Source organism: Macrotis lagotis, chromosome 3 (genome assembly GCF_037893015.1).
Source record: "Macrotis lagotis isolate mMagLag1 chromosome 3, bilby.v1.9.chrom.fasta, whole genome shotgun sequence".
NCBI classification, from domain to species: Eukaryota; Metazoa; Chordata; class Mammalia; order Peramelemorphia; family Peramelidae; genus Macrotis; species Macrotis lagotis.
The window spans coordinates 121291726-121317419 of record NC_133660.1 but is presented as its reverse complement, the minus strand read 5'-3'; the positions used below and the strand labels follow the sequence as shown (position 1 = coordinate 121317419).

Genomic DNA, 25694 nt, shown 5'->3' with positions numbered 1-25694 from the left:
TTCATAATCCTTCAGATACTTGAAGACAACTAACATATCCTGCCTAAGTCTTCTACTCACAATAATAATAATAATAATAATAATAATAATAAACTTTAAAATTTACAAAGTACCTTGCAAATATTACCTTGAGAGTAGGTGTTATCTTTACTTCCATTTTATAGAAATAGGAGACATACAGAGATTATGACTTGATCAGGATAACACAGCTTATAAATATCTTAGTTTAGATTTGAATTAGCGTCTTCCTGACTCCAGCTTCTGTGCCCTGTGGGCACCACCTAGAATATATATATTATGACACCATAATATAATATAAGATAAGATATGATTAATATAATATTATATATATATATATATATATATATATATATATATATATATAAAACAAGAAGATATATAATAGTCAAAGGGGATTACCTGTGTCTTGAAGAGTGCCTTGCCCCAGGTTCAAATGGAAAAGGAATCCCCTATGAAAGGCAAGAGTCTTCTAGATGGTCCATTGTGGATGGCCTCTTATTGACAGCATGAAGCCATAAATGCTATAAGTCTCCTCAATGAGATCCATAACTCTGCAAGACAGCTCAACATAACAAACCTCACAGGAAAACCCAAGTAAATGAATAATGTCTGTCTTTACAGATTAGGAAATAGAGTTGAGTGCATAAGCATATATCTTAGGGAAAGGCCAATGATAGTGTTAAGAGTCACATAGAATGAAAAACAATGTGTGAATAAGTTTTGATATGTTATTTTTTCTTTTTTTAACTGGACCTGCAATTCCATTGATTATGAGGAAGATGTTTCTTCCATTGAAGCTCAGTAAATGTTTGCAACATAAAGTTAAAAAGTCACCTGAGTAACAGTGAGATAAGCTGATTTGCCCAGGGTCATCTAGATAGTATGTGTCACAGGTAATAGTTGAATAAAGTACTTCCTGATTCTAAGGACAACTAATCATCCATTACCCCCAGGTGGCAAGAGAAGAGTTCATCTATGGGAATAACTTCATTTATAATCCTAAAACCTCATTTAAAATTTTTTTATTATCAAGTAATTTTTTTCTCCCTCCCACTTCACCCAGTTCTGGGGAAAAAAAGAAAGAAAAAGAGAAAGAAAAATTTTGTAACAAATGCAGGTAGACAAGAAAAGTAAATTTATAAATTATATATGTTTTAAAAGATATATCTCATTCTTCATATTAGTTACCTCTTCATTCTTCATTACTGTTCCCCTAGGATCATGATAGATTATTCTAGATCATTGCATTTTTTAAGCTCTTTAAATGCTCCCAAACTGTTGATTTTTATGTTGGTGTCATATATTAATTTTTCTTCAGGGTTTTCTCACTTTACTCTTCATTTCCAACACATTTTAATTACATTCAAGAAAGTCTGAATAGAAACTCCTATTCAATTTTTTTTTAAGAAAACAGCACTGTCATCCTACAAAATTAATTTTAAAGTTTTCTTTTCTTGGCAAAGATGTGAGTCATTCCTGGAATAGTACTTTGGAGGTGTCTCTACTTGCCCAAATCTTTGAAAGGGATTCTCCTTAGAGCACTAATTATCTGTTGTCTTTATGGAAAGCAGGAATTACCCCTACCCTATTTCCTAAAAAGCCCTGTGATCATGAAGTTTCAGAGATCTTGTCTCTGAAAATACACCAGAGTTCAAGAAAGAGAAATTGAATTGAATTACACTTGGAGAAATAATAAATAAGTGGCCAGAGACTGATCCAGATCTCTCTGGATGCCCTCTGAAGAAAAAAGTGCAGAGAGGTCCCTCCTGGTCTGCAAAGGGTCACTGGGGCGCTTCAAAAAAAAGGTTTTTCTAAGGGACAGGAAATAGAGCTCTTTCCCCGAAGGCATGAGGAAAGTGAGAAGCAGAATACAAAGATGCCTAGCTGAGTCAATTCTTACTGGAGAGAATGGGGGGGGGGGGGGCGGGGACAGGGATGAAAGAAAAATAACTGAAGGTCATTTGTAGCAGAATAGAGATTCAGTGTCTAGGGTGTTGTGGTGTAATAATAGCAAGAGTTGACATGTATATAGCATTATGCAAATTTCTTTATTTTCATTTTCTTATCTGAAGTGGAAAAATGTAGTGACTCCTAATGAGGTTAAGAAAGGGGAAATGAAAGGGAAAATAAAAGGAATAACTCCTAAAACAGAATCAGATGCAATTTTGAGTAGGAAAAAAGATAAGAAAAATGACTATATAATGATTAGATAATTTCCAAAATATTGAGACTCAATACAATTACCATTTATTAAACACCTACTGTTGCATGGTAATGTGTTAGATTCTGTATATACAAAGACAAAAACAGAACTGACCGTGCCTTTATTATATGCTAGAGGCTAATAATAAGCAAAAACAAAGTTCTTATTCCAAGCTCTTTCTTGTATCTTATTTCTTCCTTAGTTTTTATTCCAGGACCAAACGGTCCTGAGTTGTCTTATGATCTAACACAGAGTCATTGCTAATGATCATGGTGAGAAGGTCTAACAAAAATCAGTTTGTGCAGTGGGGAAATCTTGAGTATAGATTAACCCTTAAGATTTGTGAATGATGCTTCCCTGGCTGAACTTATCACCATCTTCTCCTAACCCTCCTAAGAGACTGACAGTCTGAACTACTGACCTCACTAAATATAAAATGGTAACCAGAAAAACCAGAATCTGCTTCGGATTGTTAAAGATACCAGACAAAAACAAGAGTCGTTTCCCTTACAATGATGCTTATGGTGATTCTTAATCTATGCTATAGTTTTAATAGTCATCAAAATCATATCAAAAATTCCTTTTTTTTCATTATTCACAAAGTACATTGATCTCCAGAAGTAAGATCAGGAACCATCTGAGACTGCAGCTAAAGCACAACTATAGGGCTTTATTCTAGAGTGCTAAAAGTTAGGAGGCACTGAAAGATCATATATTATTTTAATAGGAATTTAGCAGGTATAATTATTTAAACTAGATAGCAACTTTGACATGGTCAATATGGGAATTTGTTTTGTCCACTCTGCATATAGTCATTGTAGGACAGTTTGAGTGATTGTTGTTTGAGGGAGGGAGGTTCTCTATGTCCTCTTTCTGGGAGGGAATTGGGAGAGATAATAAAACTGCTTAAAAATAAATGTTATATTTTAAAAGAAAACATAAGATACCAAGGCATACTTCTTCCCTAAGTTTCTTCCCCATCCTCTGCCTCTAAACCTCCAGCAAGTTCCAGGTCTATTCTGCTCAGTTTCTCCCAAGAGCTCTTAGCCAGCTGAATTTGTCCACTCCAAAACCAGAATTGAAACTTATGACTCTGGTTCCATTTTTTCCTGCATCATCTAGGACAAGAGAAGCTTGGATAGTCTATACTTTTATTCTCATTGATTATAAATAGTTGCTAGGACTATTTCACTTTTTAAAACTTTTCATGTTTTTTTATTTCTTTCTCATGATTTCCCCCGCTTAATTCTAATTCCTCTTTCACAACATGACTAATATGGAAAAATGTTCAGCACAATTGTATATGCACAATCTCTATCAGACTGTTGCCATGGGGAGGGAGGGAGGGAGGGAAAGGAGGGTGATAGAAAAATGTGAAACTCAAAAGCTTGCAAAAGGATGAATGTAGAAAATTACTTTTGCTTGTAATTGGAAAAGAAAATAAATTAAATTAAAGACAAAAATAAATAGTTTTCCAGGAAAATACTTGCACATCATCCCAATTGCCAATACAGCTATTCTTCCTGGCTATGCTCTTCCTACCCACCCTATTTCTAGAATGGAATCAATCCTTTCACTTGAAACAAAGATTTCACATTAGTTGAAAGTGTTAGTGGAAGAAAGGCCTTTTTCTGAAAAGTGAATGATTCTGGTTCACTCTAAGTGGTCATGATTAGGGGGGATATCACTGGTCAGCCTATAGAGAGTCAGCAGAAAAATTGGGAACTGAAACAAACTCCTGGTGACTTAGGAATGGTGCCACATCCTTTAAAGTCCCTGAAGTACTAGAAGAAAGCCTGGTCATTACTTAGCTAATCAAGAATCAATATAACTCAAGTGCTTGCTTTCTCCAATACAGCTGCTCCAGCAGCTGTACTAGCTGTAAGTCAGCAGATAATTGATTCTCTAGACTTCACTGACTGCTTTGGCCAGAAAAGTATCCTCATCTCAAGGATTCATTTTATTTGATTGTGTTTAAATTGGTGGAGTTGTGAACCAATCCAATCAAATTATGTGCAAAAGGTTATAAAACTATGCATACCCTTTGATAAGCAATACCATCACTAGGTCTTTATTCCAAAGAGATCATAAAAAGGGGGTGGGAACCCACATGTGCAAAAATTTCTATAGCAACTCTTATTCTAGTGGCAAAGAATTGGAAACTGAAGAAATGCCTATCAATTGGGGAATGACTGAACAAAATGTGGTATAGGTATGTGATGGAATACTATTTATGTATAAGAAATCTTGAGTAAGTGGGATTTCAGAATAATCTGGAAACACTTACATGAACTAATGCTGAGTGAAATGAGCAGAACCAGGAGACCATCGTATACAAATTATCAGCAGCACTGTGGGATACAACTATGATAAACTTAGCTCCCCTCAATAATTCAATGAGCAAAGAATCTAAAAGACATGTGATGGAAAATATCATCCACATCCAGAGAAAAAACTATGGAGTCTGAATGCATATCAAAGAATGTTATTTTCATTTGTTAAAATTTACTTTGTGTTTTTCCTTTCTTATTGTTTTTCCCCCTTTTGTTCTGATTCTTCTTTCATAACATGACTAATATGAAAATATGTTAAACATGATTGTACAAGTACAAGCTATATCAGATTTCACCCTATTGTGGGGAAAGGGTATGGAAGGGAGAGAGGCAGAAAAATGTGGAATTCAAAGTCTTGCAAAAAATGAATGTTGAAAACTATCTTTACATATAATTGGAAAAATGAAATAATATAATATTTGACTACGCTTATACAACAAAAGTATCAATTCTTTCTCTAGATGCAAAGAGATCTTTCTTGATATGTTCTTTATAGTTAATTTAGATAGTTATAATAGTCAAAAATGACTCAAAGTCATTCTTAATAACATTACTGTTCAAATATGCAATATTCTCTTGGTTCTGCTCATTTTGCTCTTCACTATTTCATGCAAGTCCTTCCATGTTTTTCTAAGATCATTAAGCTCACCATTTCTTAAATTACAATAGTATTTTATTCCAATCATATACCACAACTTGTCATTCATTAAAAAAGAAATTTACATAATAATTTTCTGATACATTTTAAAAGATAGCAAGTTATACATAGTTGATTTGCAATTTTATGTGCAATCATCTTTTCATACTACTTTTTAGAAGCAAGCAAAAGAATGCTTGTTTTATTACATAAATTTAAAAATAAATAATTTTTAAAGTGTTACATGATACATGAGTTCTCTACTTTTTGCTTCCTTCTTTCTTTTCTTTCTTTTTCAATGGATGAAGGGACATAAGGAGAAAAAGAATTTCTTAAAAATTAGTCAGCAAGCACCTATACTTTAATTAGTGTTAGGAGTGCTCACATACAACACACCTGATTCTTTGCAGAGACCCCCAAAACACACTCTGCCCCATTTCTCTTGGTGGTCATGGAAGTTTGACATGCCATGGTTCTAATCCCTGTTCTTCCTTTCTTTAGCTCCTAGCTCAACGTTGGCCTTTTGAGCAGAATGAGTTCGGAGTCTTTCTCTGCAAGCTGTTCCCCTTCTTGCAGAAGGCCTCAGTTGGGATCACGGTCCTCAATCTCTGTGCTCTCAGTGTGGACAGGTATTGCATTTCCTTCCTTTCATTTTGAACTTGAGGAAATTTTTTTTATTTTTTTCTCAAAGATTCTTCCTGTTTATTCAGTCATTTCAATTGTGTCTTACTCTTCAGGACCTCAAATGAGGTTTTCTTTTCAAAGATATTGGAATGGGGCAGCTGGGTGGTACAGTGTATAGAGCACTGACCCTGGAGTTAGGAGGACTTAAGTTCAAATTTGTCCTCAGACACTTAATAATTACCTAGTTGTGTGATCTTGGGCAAGTTACTTAACCCCATTGCCTTGCAAAAAAAAAAAAAAAAAAAAAAAGATATTGGAGTGGTTTGCCATTTCCTTCTCTTCATTATGAACAGGATAAGGAAACTGAGACAAACAGGGTTAAATGACTTGCCTAGGGGCAGCTAGGTGGCGCAGTGGATAAAGCACCGGCCCTGGAGTCAGGAGTACCTGGGTTCAAATCCTGTCTCAAACACTTAATAATTACCTAGCTGTGTGGCCTTGGGCAAGCTACTTAACCCCATTTGCCTTGCAAAAAAAAAAAATAATTCTTAAGTTTTTAAATGACTTGCCTAGGGTCAGATGGCTTAAGTTGGATTTGAATTTTGGTCCTGACTCTAGGTCCAGCATTCTATCTAACCACCTGCTGATCATGGTGGATTAAGTGGCACCATTTTAGTTTTGAAAACTAGATTCCTGGAATAGCCTTGACAATAAACCAGAAGAAACCTAATTGTTCTGGAGTAAAAGAAAACATTAATTTATTTGTCATTATCTTTTATGACTGATTTCTATTCCTTCCTTCTATTCTGGCAGTCTCTGAGTTAGTTCAGTTCAACCAATTATGGTCATACCTAAAGGTGTGCTAGAGTTAGTTTAAATAATTTTATGAGAGTTGATTGGTAAATTTTCAGTTTCAAGATTTACAACTCAGAAATCAGCAAATGTAAATCAAGACTTGATTTGTTGTTTTGTTGATTGTCTTAGACTTTAAAAATGATGGAGAAAATTTTTAATAAAGCAAATTAAACTTAAAAATAGAATTCCTTTTTCCTAGATAGTCTGTTGTTAAACATTTACCAGTAGACAGTTACTGTGCCATTATTTAAAATTCTTCAGCAAAGCCATAGTATCCAAAGCAACTCATTCCTCCTGTTTTAATAAGCTGTATCCAGTCTCAAAAGAAACAGAAATATATATCTCTAATACCTATGCATGGCTTTAGTGAGAAATCACAGGAGCAAGATGAATAACCCCTGGTTAGTTTCTGAAAAATCCAGTACATGGTCTTCACTTTTCCAAAAGTAATTTCTCAAAGATGCCTGTCAAGAGCAGCTAGGTGGCCTAGTGGATAAAGCACTGGCCCTGAAATCAGGAGTGCTTGAGTTCAAATCCGACCTCAGACACTTAATAATTACCTAGTTGTGTGGCCTTGGGCAAGCCACTTAACCCCATTTGCCTTGCAAAAAACTAAAAAAAAAAAAAAAAAAAGATGCCTGTCAAAAATCTCCCTCACTTCTGAATTTTTCTAAAACTAATCAGTTTTAGATTGAGTTCCTTTACCTTTTGATCATACACAGTAAAAAATAAAAAAAGAAAATATCATAGTGTAAAAAATAGAAAACCAGCTCAGAGTATTCAGACCAAGTACATCATGTGCCATTTCAAACAGATTCTGACTGTATCATACCAATATGTTTCTCTATATGACTAAAATTTGCAGAAAAGTTGCTCATTGTGGCCACAGGGCACACTGAACTGAAGCAGTTCATGATTACCCAAGATGGACAGCTCATAGTGGAGAGTTTTGACAATAGATGATCCACTACAGAAGGGAAAGACAAACCATTCGAGTATATTTGCGAAGAAAACCCCAAAGAAAATATTTTTTAAAAAGTCAGAAGATATCCAATAAGCTACTGCCATGGAAACAATGAACATAGACCTGGACAGACCTTGAGAGATAATAGAGGATAGAAGGGTGTAACATGCTATAGTCATGAAGAGTCAGATTCAAATGAACAACCACAACAAAGCATAAAAAAATAAAGAAGGCAAAGAATTTTGAAATTGGTATAAGTGAGTATGGTACATTCAGATGTTGGGTCCAGCTCAATAAATGTCATGAGATTGCTTATGAAGTTGCTTGATGAATGACTTAGATTGAACTAAAATTTCAGAAAAATGTTAAATTATGCATTATACATGAATGTCACTTACTGATGTTTGACTAAAGCATGGCATAGTACTTTCCATATGCCAAATGTGGAATAAGTGCACTCCTCCTCATTGACCCCAAAAAGCTCTTACTATCTATGGAGAGAAAGCAAGTACTTTCCCAACACCCCCCATACCCAAAAACCCCAGTAAATTCAAAGTATATTTAAAATATCCATAGAATAAGTTGAAGGGGGGAAGTGGCACTATCAGCTAGAGCCAATCAGGTCTTATGCTTATGTTGGCATTTGAATTGCGTTTTGAAGAGAATTTGGGATTCTGACAGTTGAAGGCAAGGAGGGTGTGTGTTTTTTGGCAGGGGCAGCCTCTGCAATGTCCTGGAGATCAGAGATAGAATGTCATTTACAAGGATCAATAAGAATTTTGCTTCAGGGGGGAATTAGATTTGGTTCACATCATTATAAGCTCTGTTTGAGCACCAGACCATGCCACAAATTCTTGTAATCCTCTCAGCTCCCCCTTGTCCCAATGTCATAATGCTTAGGACAGTGCTCAAAACAGACCAGGAAACGCCTTAATCACAAACTCATATAAGTAAAAGTAAGTAATGAATTATAAAGGTCAGCTAGGTGGTTCAGTGCTTAAGTGTTAGACCTTAAGTCAAGAAAATTCATCTTGGTGAGTTCAAATCTGGTCTCAGACCATTACTAGCTCTGTGACCTTAAGCAAGTCACTTAATCCTGCTTACCTCAGTTCCTCAACTGAAAAAAAGGAAATGGTAAACCACTCCAGTATCTCAGTCAAACAACTCTCAAATGGGGTCACAAAGAGTCAGGCACAACTGAAAAGTAACTCAACAATAACAGCAATGAATTATCAAATGAGAAAGCTATCTCTAAAGTCCCAACCATGGAAGCAACGTGGTGTTTTCTTTGAATACCTGGACCTGGAGGTAGAAAGACCAGAATCCAAATCCTACTAGCCCATCTAACAATGGACCAGTCAGCTCATCTCCATGTGCCTCATTTTCTCGAACAGTAAAATAAGGATAATATTATCTCTCCACCTTAGCTCCTTGTTGTTTTAAGGCTCCAAAGTGATAATACAGATTGTTTCAAATGTCTTTGTGCAGCTAAATTTAAGCTAAAATGTCACTATTTTGGTGATGCCCTGAATATATAAAGTGTGTCTCAAACCTTAAAACTCTAAGTAAATGTCAGTTTTCATTATCATTCCAGCACTAGAAATTTCTATGAGTCTATTCCCTACAATTTCCCTGACTGCAGGCTAAGCAGAATAGTCACATGTTATTAATTAGGAGATTACTTCTAACTACCTGTGATATACAAAGAAAAAGAAACAAATCATTCTGCATATAAACATTTATCTAGAATCCATTCTATTGAAAAGTTGTTCTAATTTTATACAAATAAGTCAAATCATTTTCATATTTCAATCTTTCTGGAAAACAGTCTTAAGTAGGAGATTTTTTTCTTGAGTATCAAAGTTGATCACATTTTCTTCTCTGTTCCTTTAGGTTTCATTTTAATATTTCAACTAATACTGTAATAGCTCAGGGAGGTAGGTGGCACAGTGGATAGAACTCCAGACCTGAGTTCAAATCCAAACTTGGATACTAGGTATGTGTCACTGTGCAAGTCACCTAATCCTGCTTGCCTGTTTCTTCATCTGTAAAATGAGCTAGAGAAGGAAATAGCAAACCATTCCAGTGTCTTTGCCAAGAAAATGCCAAACTGGGTCATGAAAAGTAAAATACTACAAAAAAACAATTAAACAACAATTATAGTAGCTCATATTCATATAAAATTATGAGGTTTACAAATCACCTTACTCAAAATAACCCCAGTGAAACCAGAAATGTAAGTCTTATTTATTATCCCCATTTTTTCAGATGAAAAAACAAACTGGTACTCAGAGCTATGGAGTGATGTGAGTTGGAGAGAGTCTTAAACATTGGTCTTCTGGCTTCAGGCCCATTATGTGTTCTAGTATCTTAGGCATTCAACTCTAGGACTTAAAACCACGAGACACTATGCTGATATTTTTACTTTAAAGGCTTCCATACCACAGCAAGAATTATTATGAGTTAATTCCTAGAGATAAGATATCATCAACTCTGGATGTTTGTGTGGATAAATCTGATCTAAAAGAGTCTACCATTTTCCTGCAATGGATAAGTGGGGAAGCTTTGGGAATCTGCTGCAAATCCTTCTGTAGTTCGAGAAACACAAAAAACCCAAAGCTTTTAGCTTTACGAGCTAAAGTCAATTACTGCCTGTGAAAGGTCTTCAAGAAAGAATTTTACAGTATAGTATACTAGTCGCCTATGACATTTGTTATGTCCCAACTAGAGGACATAATGGAAATCTATAATGGGAAAAAAGTGAATACTACTAAGGGATGACGTAGAAATTGTATATAAATTCCAGATGTGAATTTTGTTGTTCTCAGCATTTGGGATCCTGGGCTTTAGACCTGGAAAGGACCTTGGAGGTCATCCAGTCAAAAGGTCTCATTTTACAGATTAAAAAAAAAAAACCACACATACTCTGAATTTGTAAATATACTGCATGACTAAGGGAAGGCATTTCTCATATATCTGAGATTGGTTTCTTGAGATCCAAGAAAAGGATCAGATTAGACTATGATCTCCTTACTACTCTAAATGCTATTTTTCCTATTAGACTGTGCTGAACAGAATGCTGAAAAATAAATGAAACTCAAATTTCAACTAGATTTTCAAGATCCCTGGTTTCCTCCAAGGCTCAATTCAGTTGCCATCTTTGCTAAAGGAAGGCTCTCCTTCTTGAAAGGAAGTCTTTCTGGCATTCAATCTGCTTCTTAAGGTTCCAAATCCTTCCCCAAATTACCTTGTATTTTCTTATCTTTGAAAATATTGTTTGCTTACAATAGAGTGTAAACTGTGAGTTCAGGGGCTGTTTCATCTTGTCTCTGGACTTTTACCTAAGTGTAATGCTTCACAAATAGGAGCAACTCAATATAAGCTTGTTGAATGAATGAATCATAATGGCTAGCATTTATATAGTGTTTTAAGGTTTGCAAAGGGCTTTATGAATATAATCTCATTTATCCTCACATAAACTAGAAATTGTTTGAGGCAAGAAACTGAACTCAGATCTTTCTTATTATTCATACTACAAGAGGTGAAGGTAGTAGATTTACATTATAAAAAAATTCTCAGCAAGAGTCTGTTCTTTATTATATATATATTCATATACATATATATATATAGTCTGTTTTGCATTATTTCTCAAATTAGTTTCTGTCTTAAGGAAGGGGGTAGGGTGGAAGGAAGAAAGGAAGAGAACTTAGGAGTCAAATTGTTTTAAAAGAATGTTGAAAATTCTTTTTTACATGTAATTGGGAAAAATATTGTTAAAGACATTAAAGGGAGTCATTTCTTAGCTCTTTTACCCATGAGATTATTATGTGCTTTGTGGATGAAATATTAATCAAATAAAATTACACATTTGATCACTTAAGCATTTAAAAATTAAAAATTCATTTATAGAAAGAACTTTGGAAAATACTAAGTGATCTTAGGAAAATGCTTTGTCATTATCTGTCATTCCTTACTGGCTTTATTAGTCAAAGGAATTTGTTGAATGCTAAAGAAGGATCCTTGAGAGGTAAACAAACTTTCCTCAGAAAAATGGACACAACAGCTCTTTGCTATAATTTAAACAATACTTAAAACACCAAGAAGTAGCATCATATAATAGAGAGAGATAGTAGAGATAGATTTTACTTAAATACTTCTGACATACTGGCTAGGCAACTCAATATTTCAGCATCTTGGGAAACTTTCTAAGACTAAATTGCAAAGCAAGTGCTAATATATATTGGTAAAGGGAATCTCCTTGTTGGAAATTTCCTAGATATCATAGATCTGGTCCAAAATAAATACCTTTAAAACATAAATGTTGATATGTTTCCTTTTAAACAAACATAGGTCAACAACCTCATTTAATAAATTTTCAAATGACTGAGCTCATCCCTGAAAAGCAGTCTGACTGATGATCCAAATTCCCATAAAATGCTGTCTGGTGAGGGAAGCTGACAAGATGCAGCTTCTCTAACTACTACTATTATATAATTAGGTATCCAGAAACATCCCCAGTGTTCAAAGAAATAGCTACCTTTTATGTGCTTCAAATGAAAAGGCTGATGTTACTTGCCCTTCTACTCATCACTTCACACATTGCTCATCAGTTCCTATGGGATCCCCAAAAATTCAGTCCTCTAAAACCAACAGGGCTCCCTCTTGTAATTCATGTGATAGAGTGAAGTTGTAAATAAAAAATCTAACTCCTAGACCTGGAGTTAAAAGAGCTGGTATCAAATCCTTGCTCCTGCATGTATCAGGGAAGGCACTTCTCGTCTCTGAGATTGGTTTCTTCCCCAATAAAAGGATCTGATTAGACTGAATGCTCTCTGAGACTCTTTATGACTCTAGAGTAACAATCAAACTCAGGATTTCCTTCTCCAGGATTCTTTCTCCCTACTTTCATTTCCCAAACTTTTCTAGGAAAGTGACCTACTGGGTTAATTTTTTTAAAGACTTAAAGATAAAAAATAGATTCAATGACCATGCACCCAGAGTAATCATGCCATATAAAATATGGAAAATATCTGTCTTTAGAAAGTTGGTGATGTGGACTTCTGAACATAAAAGGAAGGTGGAATATATCTATCTATACATATAATATACAAACACACACACACACACACACATATATATATACATATATATATATATATATATATATATATATATATACACACACATACACATACACATATACCCATCACTTAAAAAAGCAAAAGTATGGGTAGCAGGAGACAAAGTGGATAGAGCATCAGTCCTGGAGTCAAAAGGACCTGAGTTCAAATCAAACCTTAGACATTTACTAGCTACGTAACCCTGGGCAAGTAACTTAACCCCAATTCTCTCCAAAAAAAGAAAAGGAAAAGCATAAGGCTGGGTGACATAGTGCAAAGTACTAGTATTAGAGTCAGAGGACTAGGGTTCAAATCCCAGCTCTCATGCTTACTATCTATGTGATCCTTGTTGAGTCACTTAAGCTCAATGGATCTCAGTTTCCTCGCCTCAAAAACAAGAGGTTTGGACTACGTGTTCTATGAAGTCTCTTCTGTAAATCTAAAATCTTTTATTCTGGATTCTAAAGACATGAGTTCACAATCTAGCTTTCTGACATACTACTACTACTGCTACTGCTACTGCTGCTGCTGCTGCTGATGATGATGATGCTACTGCTAATTATATAGTGCTTTAAAGTTTTCCAAGTGCCTTACAAATGTTATCTGTTTTATCTTCACAATAATCCCAGGAGGTAGGTACTAATATTATTTTCATTTTACAGATGAGGAAACTGTGGCAGAAAGAAGTTAAGTGACTTGCCCAGGATGACATAACTAGTAAATATATAAGGCTGAATTTAAACTTAGGTCTTACTGACTTCAGGTCAAGTGAGCAACTTAGTTGCCTTGGTGAAGAATGATGCTCTTCTTGACTATAAAAGGAATGTCTAGTGGTCATCTAGGTGGTATAGTGTATAGAGCACTGACTCTAGAGTCAGGAGGACCTGAGTTCAAATTTGACCTCAGATTAGCTGTGTGACCTTGGACAAGTCACTTAATCCCTTTGCCCCATAAAAACCAATAAACAAAAAATAAAAAAAAATAAAAGGAGTCTGGAATAAAGGTCTGGAAAAAGAGAGGGTGAGGAAGGGAGGAAATAATGAATGACAGTATGATCATTTTGAGCCTCAGACATTTGTAGATCTTTATTCTATCTACTGTGCCATGTAGCTGCCTCATATTATCCACATGATTTGGAGCAAATTATTCCTTGGGTCCCAGTTTCATAAGAGGTTGTGCTCCCCAGTTCTAAATCCTAGCATCTTTAAGTAGCTCAATAGAATATGAATTCTCCAAGTCAGAACTGATTTGCAAAAATTGGAAAATATAGTTCTAAAAATGTGAATTAATAGTTAACTAGTCATTAAGAGAAATACAGGACTGATATATAGATAGTACTCACCTTACAAAAGTTCTACCCTTATCTCTATGTAAAGTGGTTTTTATGTAATGTGAATTTGCCCCACTCACCCACTTCACTTAACCTATATACCAAATGTATACACAAAATAATACCTGTAGACAAGTCATATTAAATACTGTACCATGATAATAAGAAGAATTATGAAATGAAAGAAAAAGTTAATGATAAAGTATGTACAGTACCCTTTGTCCCTACCCTTTGTCAGTTGGTGGTGCAACTATTTTTATGAATCTATAGAGAGACATTTGGACAGCAGCTCTATTTTTCCTCTTATCTCAATAGCAAGCAATATTATCCTCAACTAATATTTGAATTAGAACTTTGATCTCTTTCAAAATTCTTTCAGTAAATGAATTGTTATGCAAATTTGCCTCTTATTATCTTGTATGAGATAACAAAAATGCAAGTAAAAGACCCTTTTTCTTAGATCTTGGTGTCCCAAGAGCATAAGATCTATCTGATGTATCATCTACAACCAATTATACATAGTCCCTGGCAGTTATACCTCCTTCCTTCCTTCCATAATTCATATATGTTTCTCACACCATCTTTGAGTTAAGGAGAATCAAGGTGTCCTGGTGCGTGACCCAGGAAGAGAATAGAAGCAACTGCTCCACTCAGGTTTCTACTCTCTGCCTTGCCCTTCTTGCAAAGCTGCAAGTTACAGGTACAAAATTAATAAAAAGAGGAAAGTCAATAATAGCAGAAAGTAAAATAACAGCAGCTCTAGTGCTGGCTACCAGGGGAAAGTCTGGAAAATAGGAAATGGAGATTTGATCTGTACTTTTAAGATTTTCCTGATCTCCTATTTAAGTCATAAATATTAACTTTAAGTTATAACATTACACAGGAAATGGAAGTTGTGAGCATAATGGTAATGTTGAAAGAATACTCAACTTGGACTATAGAGACAGGTTCAAAATATATGGCTCCTTCTCTCCACATGTAATGTCATTTGTAAAATGGGGTTGCAGTCCAAAACACACCTCCTCAACATATGTTGATGGAGTAGCAAGGTTAGAGCAGTGGACAGAATTCTGGACCTTGAGTCAGTGAAATCTGAGTTCACACTCCTGTTTCAGACATTTATTAATGTGTGACTTTGGGCTAGGTACCTATCTAAGCCTCGGTTTTCTTATCTATAAATGAGATAATAATATCACCTACCTCCCAGGATAGTTGAGGAGCAAATAAGATAATAACTGTAACATTACTAACATGGTGCTTAGCATATAAGTGGGCAACTAGGTGGCACAGAGGCTAGAGCACCAGGCTTGCAGTCAGGAAGACCAGAGTTCAAATCTGCCCTCAGATACTTGTTAACCATGGAACTCCCTGTTTGCCTCAGTTTCTTTCTCTGTAAAGTGAGCTAAAGAAGGAAGAATCAAATCACTTTAGTATCTTTGCCAAAAAAAAACCCCAAATGACTCATGAATAGACAGGCACAACTTACCAACAACAAATTATTATTATTTTATTATTATTATTTCACAAAGCTGTTGTGAGGACCACACAAGTTACCACTTTGCAAACTTAAACAACTTGGATAAATTTTAGCAATTATTATTGTCTTTCCATTTTAGAATATAAACGCCTTCTGGGCAAAGACAATCTCACTTTCTTCCATTTTTCTCTCTAGTAAAATGTAATAAATAATTTTGCATTTCCTGCCTTCCAGGATTATTCTGAGGAAAGCACTTTGTAAACTCTAAAGTATGAACTGTTATTTTCCTAGTGCTGGAATAGTCTGGATGTATGTACAGTCTGAATGCATACTGTATAGCCTCTGCATGCAAGATACAGCTCTGCTAATCTACAATTAAAGTGACAAAGCTCTAGGCCAGCCCACTTGTCCAAGGATTGTTTGCATTTTTGAGGGTCCTGCTGTCCCATAGCTTTTCTGAGAAATTACATCTAGTGAAGAAAATGCAGCCTTACTTGGTAAAAGAGGAGACTCATTTGATATAATCCAAATAAGTGAATATGAAACACTGTGAATTTTAATGTATAACAAATCTTATGTCCCTTATTGATGAGAAGTTTTGAGAGAGACCAAAGAATGTCTCTCATTTGTGCTTGTACTCCTGTCAGTTCCAAAGACAGGACTCTAAATAATACTCCATAAAATATTAATTCATTTATTTGGCATTTACAGCCCTTCACAATCTGGCTCCTGACTATTCAATGTCTGAAAGTTGCACAAGATGACTAAATGCTTGTTAACTGATTGATTGGCAGACAGGTTTCACATTCTCTACCTTTATGTTTCATTCCAGCCAAACTGACCCCTTCCTGTTCCCTCAAACTTGGCATTCCATCTCCCACTTGTCCCCTGTGTTTGAAATGTTCTCTCTTCACCCCTGTTTGCTAGAATCTTTAGCTTTCTTTATGGTTCAACTCAAGTATCACATCCTAAAGGAGGTTTTTTTCTGTTCCCAAAAGTTGTCATTGCTCTCCCTAGATCTCCCTTTGAAATCATTTTGTCCATATTTTATACTTTATGTATCTGTGGGTATGTCCCCCACTGCACATCTCCCCAGGAGAATGCTTTTCTATATAGGGGAGGAACTCCTTAAGAATCCATGGAAAAATCACCTAGCTATGTGGCCTTGGGCAAGCCACTTAACCCCATTGCCTTGCAAAAAAAAACCCTTAAGAAAAAGAATCCATGGAAAAAATCATGTTTAAGAAATAACCAACTCTAACATGCTCTATTTTTATATAAAAGGCAGTAGGGGGGCGGCTAGGTGGCGTGGCCTTGGAGTCAGGAGTACCTGGGTTCAAATACAGCCTCAGACACTTAATAATTACCTAGCTGTGTGGCCTTGGGCAAGCCACTTAACCCCATTTGCCTTGAAAAAAAATTTTTTTTTAAAGGCAGTAGGGACTGGTAGATAGAGGATCAAATTCAAAGTCAAGAAAACTTGGTTCCAAGTGCTGCCTCCGACTTAAACTCACTTAGGATAGTGGATAAGTCATTTAACCTTTTAAAGCCAATGATACTACTCTGAAACCATAAATAATGAATAACTATCTATTGGTATTAGTAGAGTTTCCACACAAGGAAAAAAAACAAATAAAAAATCATTTTGTATTATTTTGTAAAATATCTCTACATATTCTAAGAGGGGAATGGAGGAAGAGATGGAAACAGTGAATTTTCTATTACAAAAACAATACAAATTTCAAATATAAAGTCATGAAAATGCCATGTCAAGCATTATACATTCTATTCTATAGAACCTTTCTCAAGAGTAAATCCCAAAGCACTTTTTATTTGACCTTCACACAAAACCAAAAGACATGCCATGCCTAAGATTAGAAGAACAACTTTTTCTGTATTTATTTTTTTTTGTTCTTGGGACTGAACTTTGAAATCTGAATATTGTAGTTTGAAGAACATTAAAGCAAAAAATAGTCTAAGCAACATAAGGTTACTTAATAAATGACCTTCAAAACATATATTCAAATTGTCCTTCTTCATGTCTGTTCAAGTCTGTCCTGGTTGAGGAATTGTGAGTTTCTAGAAATCAAGGAACAGATCTATTTTAAACCCTTTATTGAATACAGGGCCCTGTGTTCCAAGATAGGAAATGGCTTTTCTTGATTTACTCTGACAGCTAATTAGTTGGATATATAATTAATCATGAGTTTTTTATTCAGTTAGAGATGCACAAAGCAATCACTTTATCTCCTTTAATCCAGAAGGATCAGGGTTAAAATTCTACCAAAAACACTTGCTAGTTGTATGAACCTAAGCAAAGCATTTAATCTCTCCCTGCCACCATTTTCTCAACTGTAAAATAAGGATAACTATAGAATCAATGTCAAAGGGTTGTTGTGTAGACTAAATAGGATAATTTATATAAAGTGCTTTGCCAACCCCAAAGCCTGGTGTAAATGTCAACTACTGCTTTCATTGCTATTATCAGGATACCTACATAAACTCTAAAACTCCAAATCTTACTTTTTGAAGACCAGAAAATGGAGCAAATTGCCTTTGGAACTACTATTAGCAACTGCTACATCCACTTGTCTGCTTAAAATCTAGTCAGGCTGACAGATTTATTACTGCCTCCCTTAAATTTCCCTGAGATTTTGCTAGATAGCAAAGAATTTGACTTGACTTTATCTGCAGTTTCAAAAGGATTCTCTCTTCTTTCTTCCACTGGAGAAGAAAGATCAGTCTTGATACATGAAAGGAGGTCTGGAGTCAGGAAACTGGGGTCCATGTCCTGAGAATCTGTGTGATCTTGAACAGAGTTCACTCCTCTGGACTTCAGTTTCCTTCTCAGTGATTAAACTACAAGTGCCAGCATTATGCTAAGTGCTGGGGATACAAAGACTAAAACAAAACAGCTCCTGCCCTCAAGGAGCTTCTTTTTCATCCTAAGAAAGAACATGGAAACAGTTAGGTCAAGACAAAGGAATTTAGGAATGAAGGTGGGAAATGCTGTGATTTAGATTGTAAAATAACTGAGCTGGCTTTGATGACCCATCAGGTCCCTTCTAATTCTTAAACTATGGCCCCATGAATAGTTTGTTCAGTAGTTAAGAAAACCACATCGAATTTGTAGAGAAAACCTATAACAAAATCTCCAGTCAGAACCCATGCCTGCTGCTGCCTAGCACTTCCCTAATCTGGGTTTCTTTCTTCCACCTCAGAATTACAAATATAGCTCTCTTCAATAGAAGAGTCCTTAGAAATTTCTCTATCCTGGCTTGGATTTCCAGGGTACGGCACAGTCAGAGCAGTTGGTGTAATCAGGGTGTCTTCTTCCCAGTCTACAATTCCAGATGTCCATCGAATGGAGGAACAAGAGTCAGATTATTGATTCCTGGCCAATAGAAGGGAACACCTGCACAGACTCATTCATCAATGACTACAACAGGAAGACTGATTTTTTTTTATCATTCATTCTAACTCCTCTAATTAATCACAACGACCTTACCTAAATGAAACGTGGGAAGACAAATGGCCAGGAAATCAAAGAATCTCTGTGGAAAGAGCTCTCTGACAACTCATTTCCTCCTTACACACCTACACCTCATTTATGTATTCTACCTGACCCGCCCCCCCCACCAACTATTTTACTATGAACCACCTTCATCTCACTGAAGTTAGCTCAAGGAAGCTATCTGACTAAGCGAATAGCACATGGGGCGTGGATCCAGAAGACCTGAGCTCATATCCTGCCTCAGATACTAACTAGTCAGTTATACGACAGTGGACACATCTGTTAATCTGTCTCAATTTCCTCAACCATAAAAATGGAAATAATAAGCATTTAACTTACAGGGTTTTGGTGAGAATAATATGGGTAGAGCATTTTGCAAACCTTAAAGCACAATAAAAATGCTAGTACCTAATATTATTATCATTATCATTGACCCTGTGATAAACAATAGTTTGTGTCTTTTTGGCTTTTGCTAGTAACTTTAAGAGAAATATTTTGCACAACAAAATCTGACCAAATTAAGAAATTCACTCACTTAGTGACCTGAAAATTGAAAGACATTTTTAGGAAAAGGAAATCCTTGTTTCTTTTAAAAGATGTGTTTAAAGTTAATTGGCTGTTTAGACCTCATCTGGCAAGGTAGCAATACCTTGATGGATCTAGGGATCTGAAACTCAGCAACTTGATTCTTTCAATTTATCCTAATATGATGTGGGCCCTTTTTTTGCAGATTGATTAAAAGTTCCTTATTGGAATTGTTCAAACAGATGAGACTCAGACATATTAAAATTCTAAGGAAACCCTGATCCTTAGTTTCTGCTTCTCTTAATCATTTACACTATTTTATTTTGTAGAGTTTTGTTTGCCTTTCTAAATTATGACCTTAATTGTTCACAAGCATTAACAGTTTAAATATATAGAGTCAATCAGTAAGCATTTATTAAGAGCCAACTAGGTACAGTGCTAACCTCTGAGGATATCAAGAAAGAGATCCTCTTCTCAAAGGCCTCACAGCTTAATGGAGGACAGAAACAACATGCAAACAATTGTGTACAAACAAAATATAGACAGGAAGATATGAAATTACACAATGGGGGGGAAGGAACTAGCTTTTATACAGGATCAGGAAAATCAAAGAAGAATAAAAATAAAGTAGTATATGATGCTGTGAACTTTTGCACTTCATTTTGGGGGGAAGGAGGAAATATACATTAATTTAACAAGGTATTTATCCTATTTTATTCTGCATTAAGTTACTCATTCAGAAGAGACAAAGAGAACATGGAACTGGAGGCAGAAGAGACCTGTTAAATTCTTCCTCTGCTACATCCTGGTGTAGATGACCAACAACAAATCACCTCTCTGACCCTATGTTTCTTCATCTATACAAAATGATGATAGAAATATTTAAAATATAATATTATTAGAAGGAATAAATATGATCATATAACTCTTTAAAACTTTATTGTTCCTGAAGGGAAGCTTTAGCTTTTAATAATCTTCAGCACCTGCTGAAGTCTCTGCATAAGGTGTGTTTAATTATGTTTGCTGAATAAGTGAATCCACCCAGATGTGACAAGGCACTGAAGAACTAATTCATAAAACCCAATTCAAAAACAGATTATTGAATCTGAATACTAATTTATTTCCAACATAAGAGCTAGCTGACTGGATAACCAGCATTGTATCAGTCATTTGCATTGACCACCACCTGCTGTTGGATAAGTCCACCAATAACAAATACCAAATTATAGCTTGCTTAATAAGCAAAGAATTAAATCAAAGTCTCTAAAAGATATTCTTAGATCTTTTTTATTATGCTCACTTCTATTTTAGGGATATTATTGTCTTTGTAACAAATATTGTCCAGTAGAATAAAATATACTGAAAAGTTCTTCACATTTCATCATCCTTTTATCAATTTCCATAGGTTTGAGAGTTTAAAGGGAATTTAGAAGACATGTAGTCCAATTTCCTCATTTTACAAATGGGGAAACTGAAGCCCTGACTGATAGTAATTAACCTAAGTTCTCACAAAGATTAACTAGAAAAGTTAGAATTTTTATCCAGGTGCCCTAACTGCTCTTTCTACTTAGCCAGGAATTGAGAAGTTGTCTTGTTCAAACTAGTCATTTTACAAGTAATGACAGTGAGACCAAGAGAAATAAAGAGACTAGGACACAGACCCAATAACATAGTCAGGATTTGAATCCAGCTCTCTGATTCCAGATTCTGACCTCTTCAATCAAACCACACTTTCTTGAAAACTCTTCTTCTTCTGGGCAGACATATTATCATCATCCTTGTAACTTTCCAAACCAAAACAGGTCCAGGTTGCCACCACTCTCTTTACTACATGATGCCAAGGATTATCTTAATGTTTGTTTTTGTACCCATAAGTTTTCTTGCAGTGTTTGATATATAATAAGAATTTAATTTCTTTCCATTTATTCACTTCAAAATTGCATTTTATTTCACGTTAATTATGTGAAAGATCATAGGATTTGGATCTAAAGAATATATAAGATATCCAGTCCAGTCCCTTCATATCACAGAAAAAAATGGCAATTTTGAAAGGAGATGCTTCCAACAGGATAGCACCTTTATTGAGGTTCATCCTTATCTTCCAGTCCTTTTTTTCCCATATTATTCCTCCTCACTTACTCTGTTCCAACCAAATCAGACTACTTGTTGTCCCCTTTATGTAATATTCCATTTCCAACCTCCCTGACTTTGTTCAGACTATCTCTTATACATTAAATGTTCTCCTACATCCCCTCAGTGCTTAAGTGCCATCTCCTACAGGATGCCTTTCCTGATTACCCAATTGTTAACATCCCACTAAATTATTTTATATTTACTTATCTGTGTACATGTTGAATCCTCCCCTAAAACATGCAATCTTCATCAGAACAAAAACTAATTTTTTGCCTCTGTAACCCTAATACCTATCATATAGTAGGACATGTAAGACACCCAATAGACAATAAATTCTTATTAAATTGAATTGAATTTTATAGTTATTCAGCCAAAATTATATACTGTTTCCAAGGATGGGCTGCTTTTGCAAATCTTATCTCAATCATTTAGACTGGTTTCACATGTATTTCTATTATTTTACCTAACCCCCCAAGATCTAATAGTTGTTTTTTTCACCTTTTTATTTTAGGTACAGAGCAGTTGCCTCCTGGAGTAGAGTTCAGGGAATTGGAATTCCCTTGATCACTGCAATAGAAATTGTGTCCATCTGGATTCTGTCCTTTGTCTTGGCTATTCCCGAAGCCATTGGTTTCGTCATGGTACCCTTTGAGTACAGAGGCAAAGAACACAAAACCTGCATGCTCAACCCCACAAATTCATTCATGGAGGTACTCAATAGCTGCATCATTTAATTTGGAACTGTTCTTTTCTAATTAAGCTTTGACTGTGTAGGCACTTGGGTTGTAGTGATGACTGAAAAATGTCTAGAGCAGGGCAATCAAAATGGTGAAAGTTCTTGAAGTTAAAGTAAATAAGGCTCAGTTGGAATTTAAAGAAAAAAAAGGACCTTGGACCAGAGAAGAGAATTCTTAGAAGGGATGTGATAGCTATATTCAAAAAGCTGTCATAGGGAAGACAGATTAGACTTTGTTCTGCTTGGCCCCAGAGGGCAGAGCTAAGAGCAATGAGTTCAAATTGCAGAAGGGTAAATTTAAAATTAATGTAAGAAAACTTCCCAGCAATTAGGGCCAAACAAAATTAAATGAGCCATATTGGGAAGTGAATTGGTTTCTCTTCCTTGGAAAGAAAAGGCTGGATAGCCACATAGTGAGGGTGTTGTATAAAGGATTCTTATAGATAGGAGTCAGACTAGATGACCAATGATGCCTTAGAACACTAAAAATTCTATTATTTTGGGGTACTTGTGTGATTCTAGGATCTGTGAATAATTCAGGGACTGTAAATCAGAAGTTGTCAACTTAGTAAGAAAATGAGTGAAATGTCATCTTTTAGCAGTTTTGTAAATAAGCAGGTTTATTTTATGTCATAGAAGATAGAGAGGAGAAAAGACTTGGGTTTAAACCTCTCCTCTGACACTCCTCGATTTGTGTGACCCTAGACAAAATATTTAATCTCTTGCCCAAGGCAACTCAAACAATAAACTGTGAAGAAACCTACATTGCTTAAGGAAATTTTCTTACCTGGGAGTTCTCTCTATGATTAGAATCACAAGTCTAATACATAGCAGTCTGTAAACAAAACTTAATTTGCTAATTTTTTTTCACTTAGTTATACCAAATAGTTCTGCATTGTACTGATGATCTCCAGACAAATTTACTAGATGGAGAAATTTACTACTCGTTATTATGTGAGAGAGAGCCTAGAAGAGTGGCTAGAGAAAAACTTGAGTTCAAATCTAATTTCTGAAATATCCTGATTGTGTGACTCTGGTCAAGTCATTTAATCATCCATGTCTCAGGCATCTCTTTAAGACTGTAAATTGCAAAATAGTTGTGGTACAGTGGATAGAACTCTGAGTTTAGATACAAGAAGGCCTGAATTCAAATCTCACCTCATTCAATCTTTGTTTGTCTCAGTTTCCTCGATTGTAAATGAGAATAATAATAATAATAGCATTTCTCTCCCAGGGTTGTTATAAGGAAAAACTGAAATATTTTTTAAAAAACCTGAGCACAGTGTCTGGAACATAGTAGATAATAAATGATTGTTTTATTCCCCCCCCCAAAAAATTATAGCTGTATCTATAAAATTATATATGTCATTAAAATATAACATGAAATATGGTAGTTGTCATGATACAATGGAAAGAATACTAGTATTGTTGTTAGTAGACCTGGATTTAAATCTCAACTGTACTGTTTACTTGCCTTAATATGAACTTAGAAGAGTTCTCTAACTTTCCTGGGCTTCAAGGTCTGTAAAATAAGGAGGAAAAGGTCTAAATGATCTTTCAGATACCTTTCAGCTCTAAATCTATAAGCCAATAATCTGTCAGACTCACAAATAAGATTACAATTTTCACATAGCTTGAGAAAATCCACATTCCTCCATCACATTTTTTTAATTCAGCAAAGTCCATAAGATTTATATACAAAATAATCTATCTTCACATATGGTCACATAACAACACAACTTAACTTAATATAAACCTTTTATTTTTTTAATTCCAAATTTTTAAACATGCTCAACTACAAAAAGTTCACTTCATTCAACCAGAGAGTACAAGTGCACCTGAAAATTTGTTTGAAATACACATTCTCTATGAAAACAAATTCCATATGGAACTAAGAAGGGAAACCAAAGGAATAACTATTTTTTTAAAAAAATCAGTATTATTTACTGCTTCAATGTAAACTTCCTGCTATGGAAATTCCAAAATTCAGTCATTCCCAGACAGGTCAAGATATGTTTCCATATCTTGGAAAGTTCTCAAAATTAGTGGTTTTACAAGTGATTTATTATTCAGTTTGTAAATCTTTTTTTTAGTAAAATACAATTCACAGGAGCTGCCGAACAAGCTTTCTGAAAACTAAAATCTTCTGTTGTTCTCAACTAATTTTCATGTCAAATCTTCTTCCAACTTCAAAGGACTTATGATTTCATTAATGTGGGGAACCTTTTCACTTTTCACCATTACATACTATACTCCACAAGGGAGTTTAACAATCAGCCTTTAGGTTTAATCTGCCTTATTAACATTTTCTCCATCACCTTTTAAATTCAAAACAATCAATAAAATCAAGCCCTGATACGTGGCACATGATGATTTCCAAGGTATACATGTTCACTCTAAAAATTTAACACTTTCTTGTGTTACGAACTGGCTCAAGAATAATCCTGCCTCAGTGCTTTAGGTGATAGCCTCCAAGAGGTACTATGACTCCCCCCATCCATTATCTATCTAGTGATAGATAAATGAGAGGAATATGATCCATGAAAGGTAAAAAGTTGGTAGTTACTGTCTGGCCAATGTGAGCAAATAACTTGAAATTTTTAGTCCAAAAGTTTTACATTTTCAATTCAATTATCTATATAAATTATCTTTTCAGTTAAATAATTTTCTGTATAATCAATCATTTGATGAGTGATGTAAAGTTGACCTAAAAAGGGTAGCCATGCTAATTCAGACTTTCTCTTAATTCCTAGCAGAAATGAATGGGAATAGAACACTCAGATTATAATTGAATAAAATTTAGTACTAAAATTTAGTAATATTAAGTTGTTGGTTAATATATTAGTGCTGAAAATAAAGTAGAACAAGTTGTCTAGGAAGTAAAGTGAAAACAAAAGCAAAAAGCCAAGAATCACCTGCTCAGAAATTGATAAACCTAAGGAGACTGGATATAATTTAGAAATTGGAGAAGTTTCTATTGGGTAAATACCCCAGTGGAAATTGGCATTTACATCCTCAATGTTACTACAGTATTCCATTAAGAATGGTGTCCCTAAAAGAAATCACTTGCGATCAGAAATACCATTGGTTTAATTACAGTAAATCAATTTGGAAAATATGAGACAAACTAAATGAAGCAGTAATATGTCTTCATTTTGGAAAGTGGGTAAAAATAAACATTCACCTTGCTGAACTTGGATCCAACATGTCCATGTTACAAAA

General features: G+C 35.0%; 1 protein-coding gene across 1 annotated transcript in view; it reads left to right on the top strand.

Annotated features, from left to right (window-relative positions):
- EDNRA (endothelin receptor type A) overlaps nt 1-25694 on the top strand; it is an 87379-nt gene that overhangs the window by 43309 nt on the left and 18376 nt on the right. Inside the window, exons 3-4 of the mRNA XM_074229175.1 lie at nt 5696-5823; nt 22248-22446. Of these exons, the coding sequence (XP_074085276.1) occupies nt 5696-5823; nt 22248-22446 (327 nt within the window). The remainder of the gene's footprint in view (nt 1-5695; nt 5824-22247; nt 22447-25694) is intronic.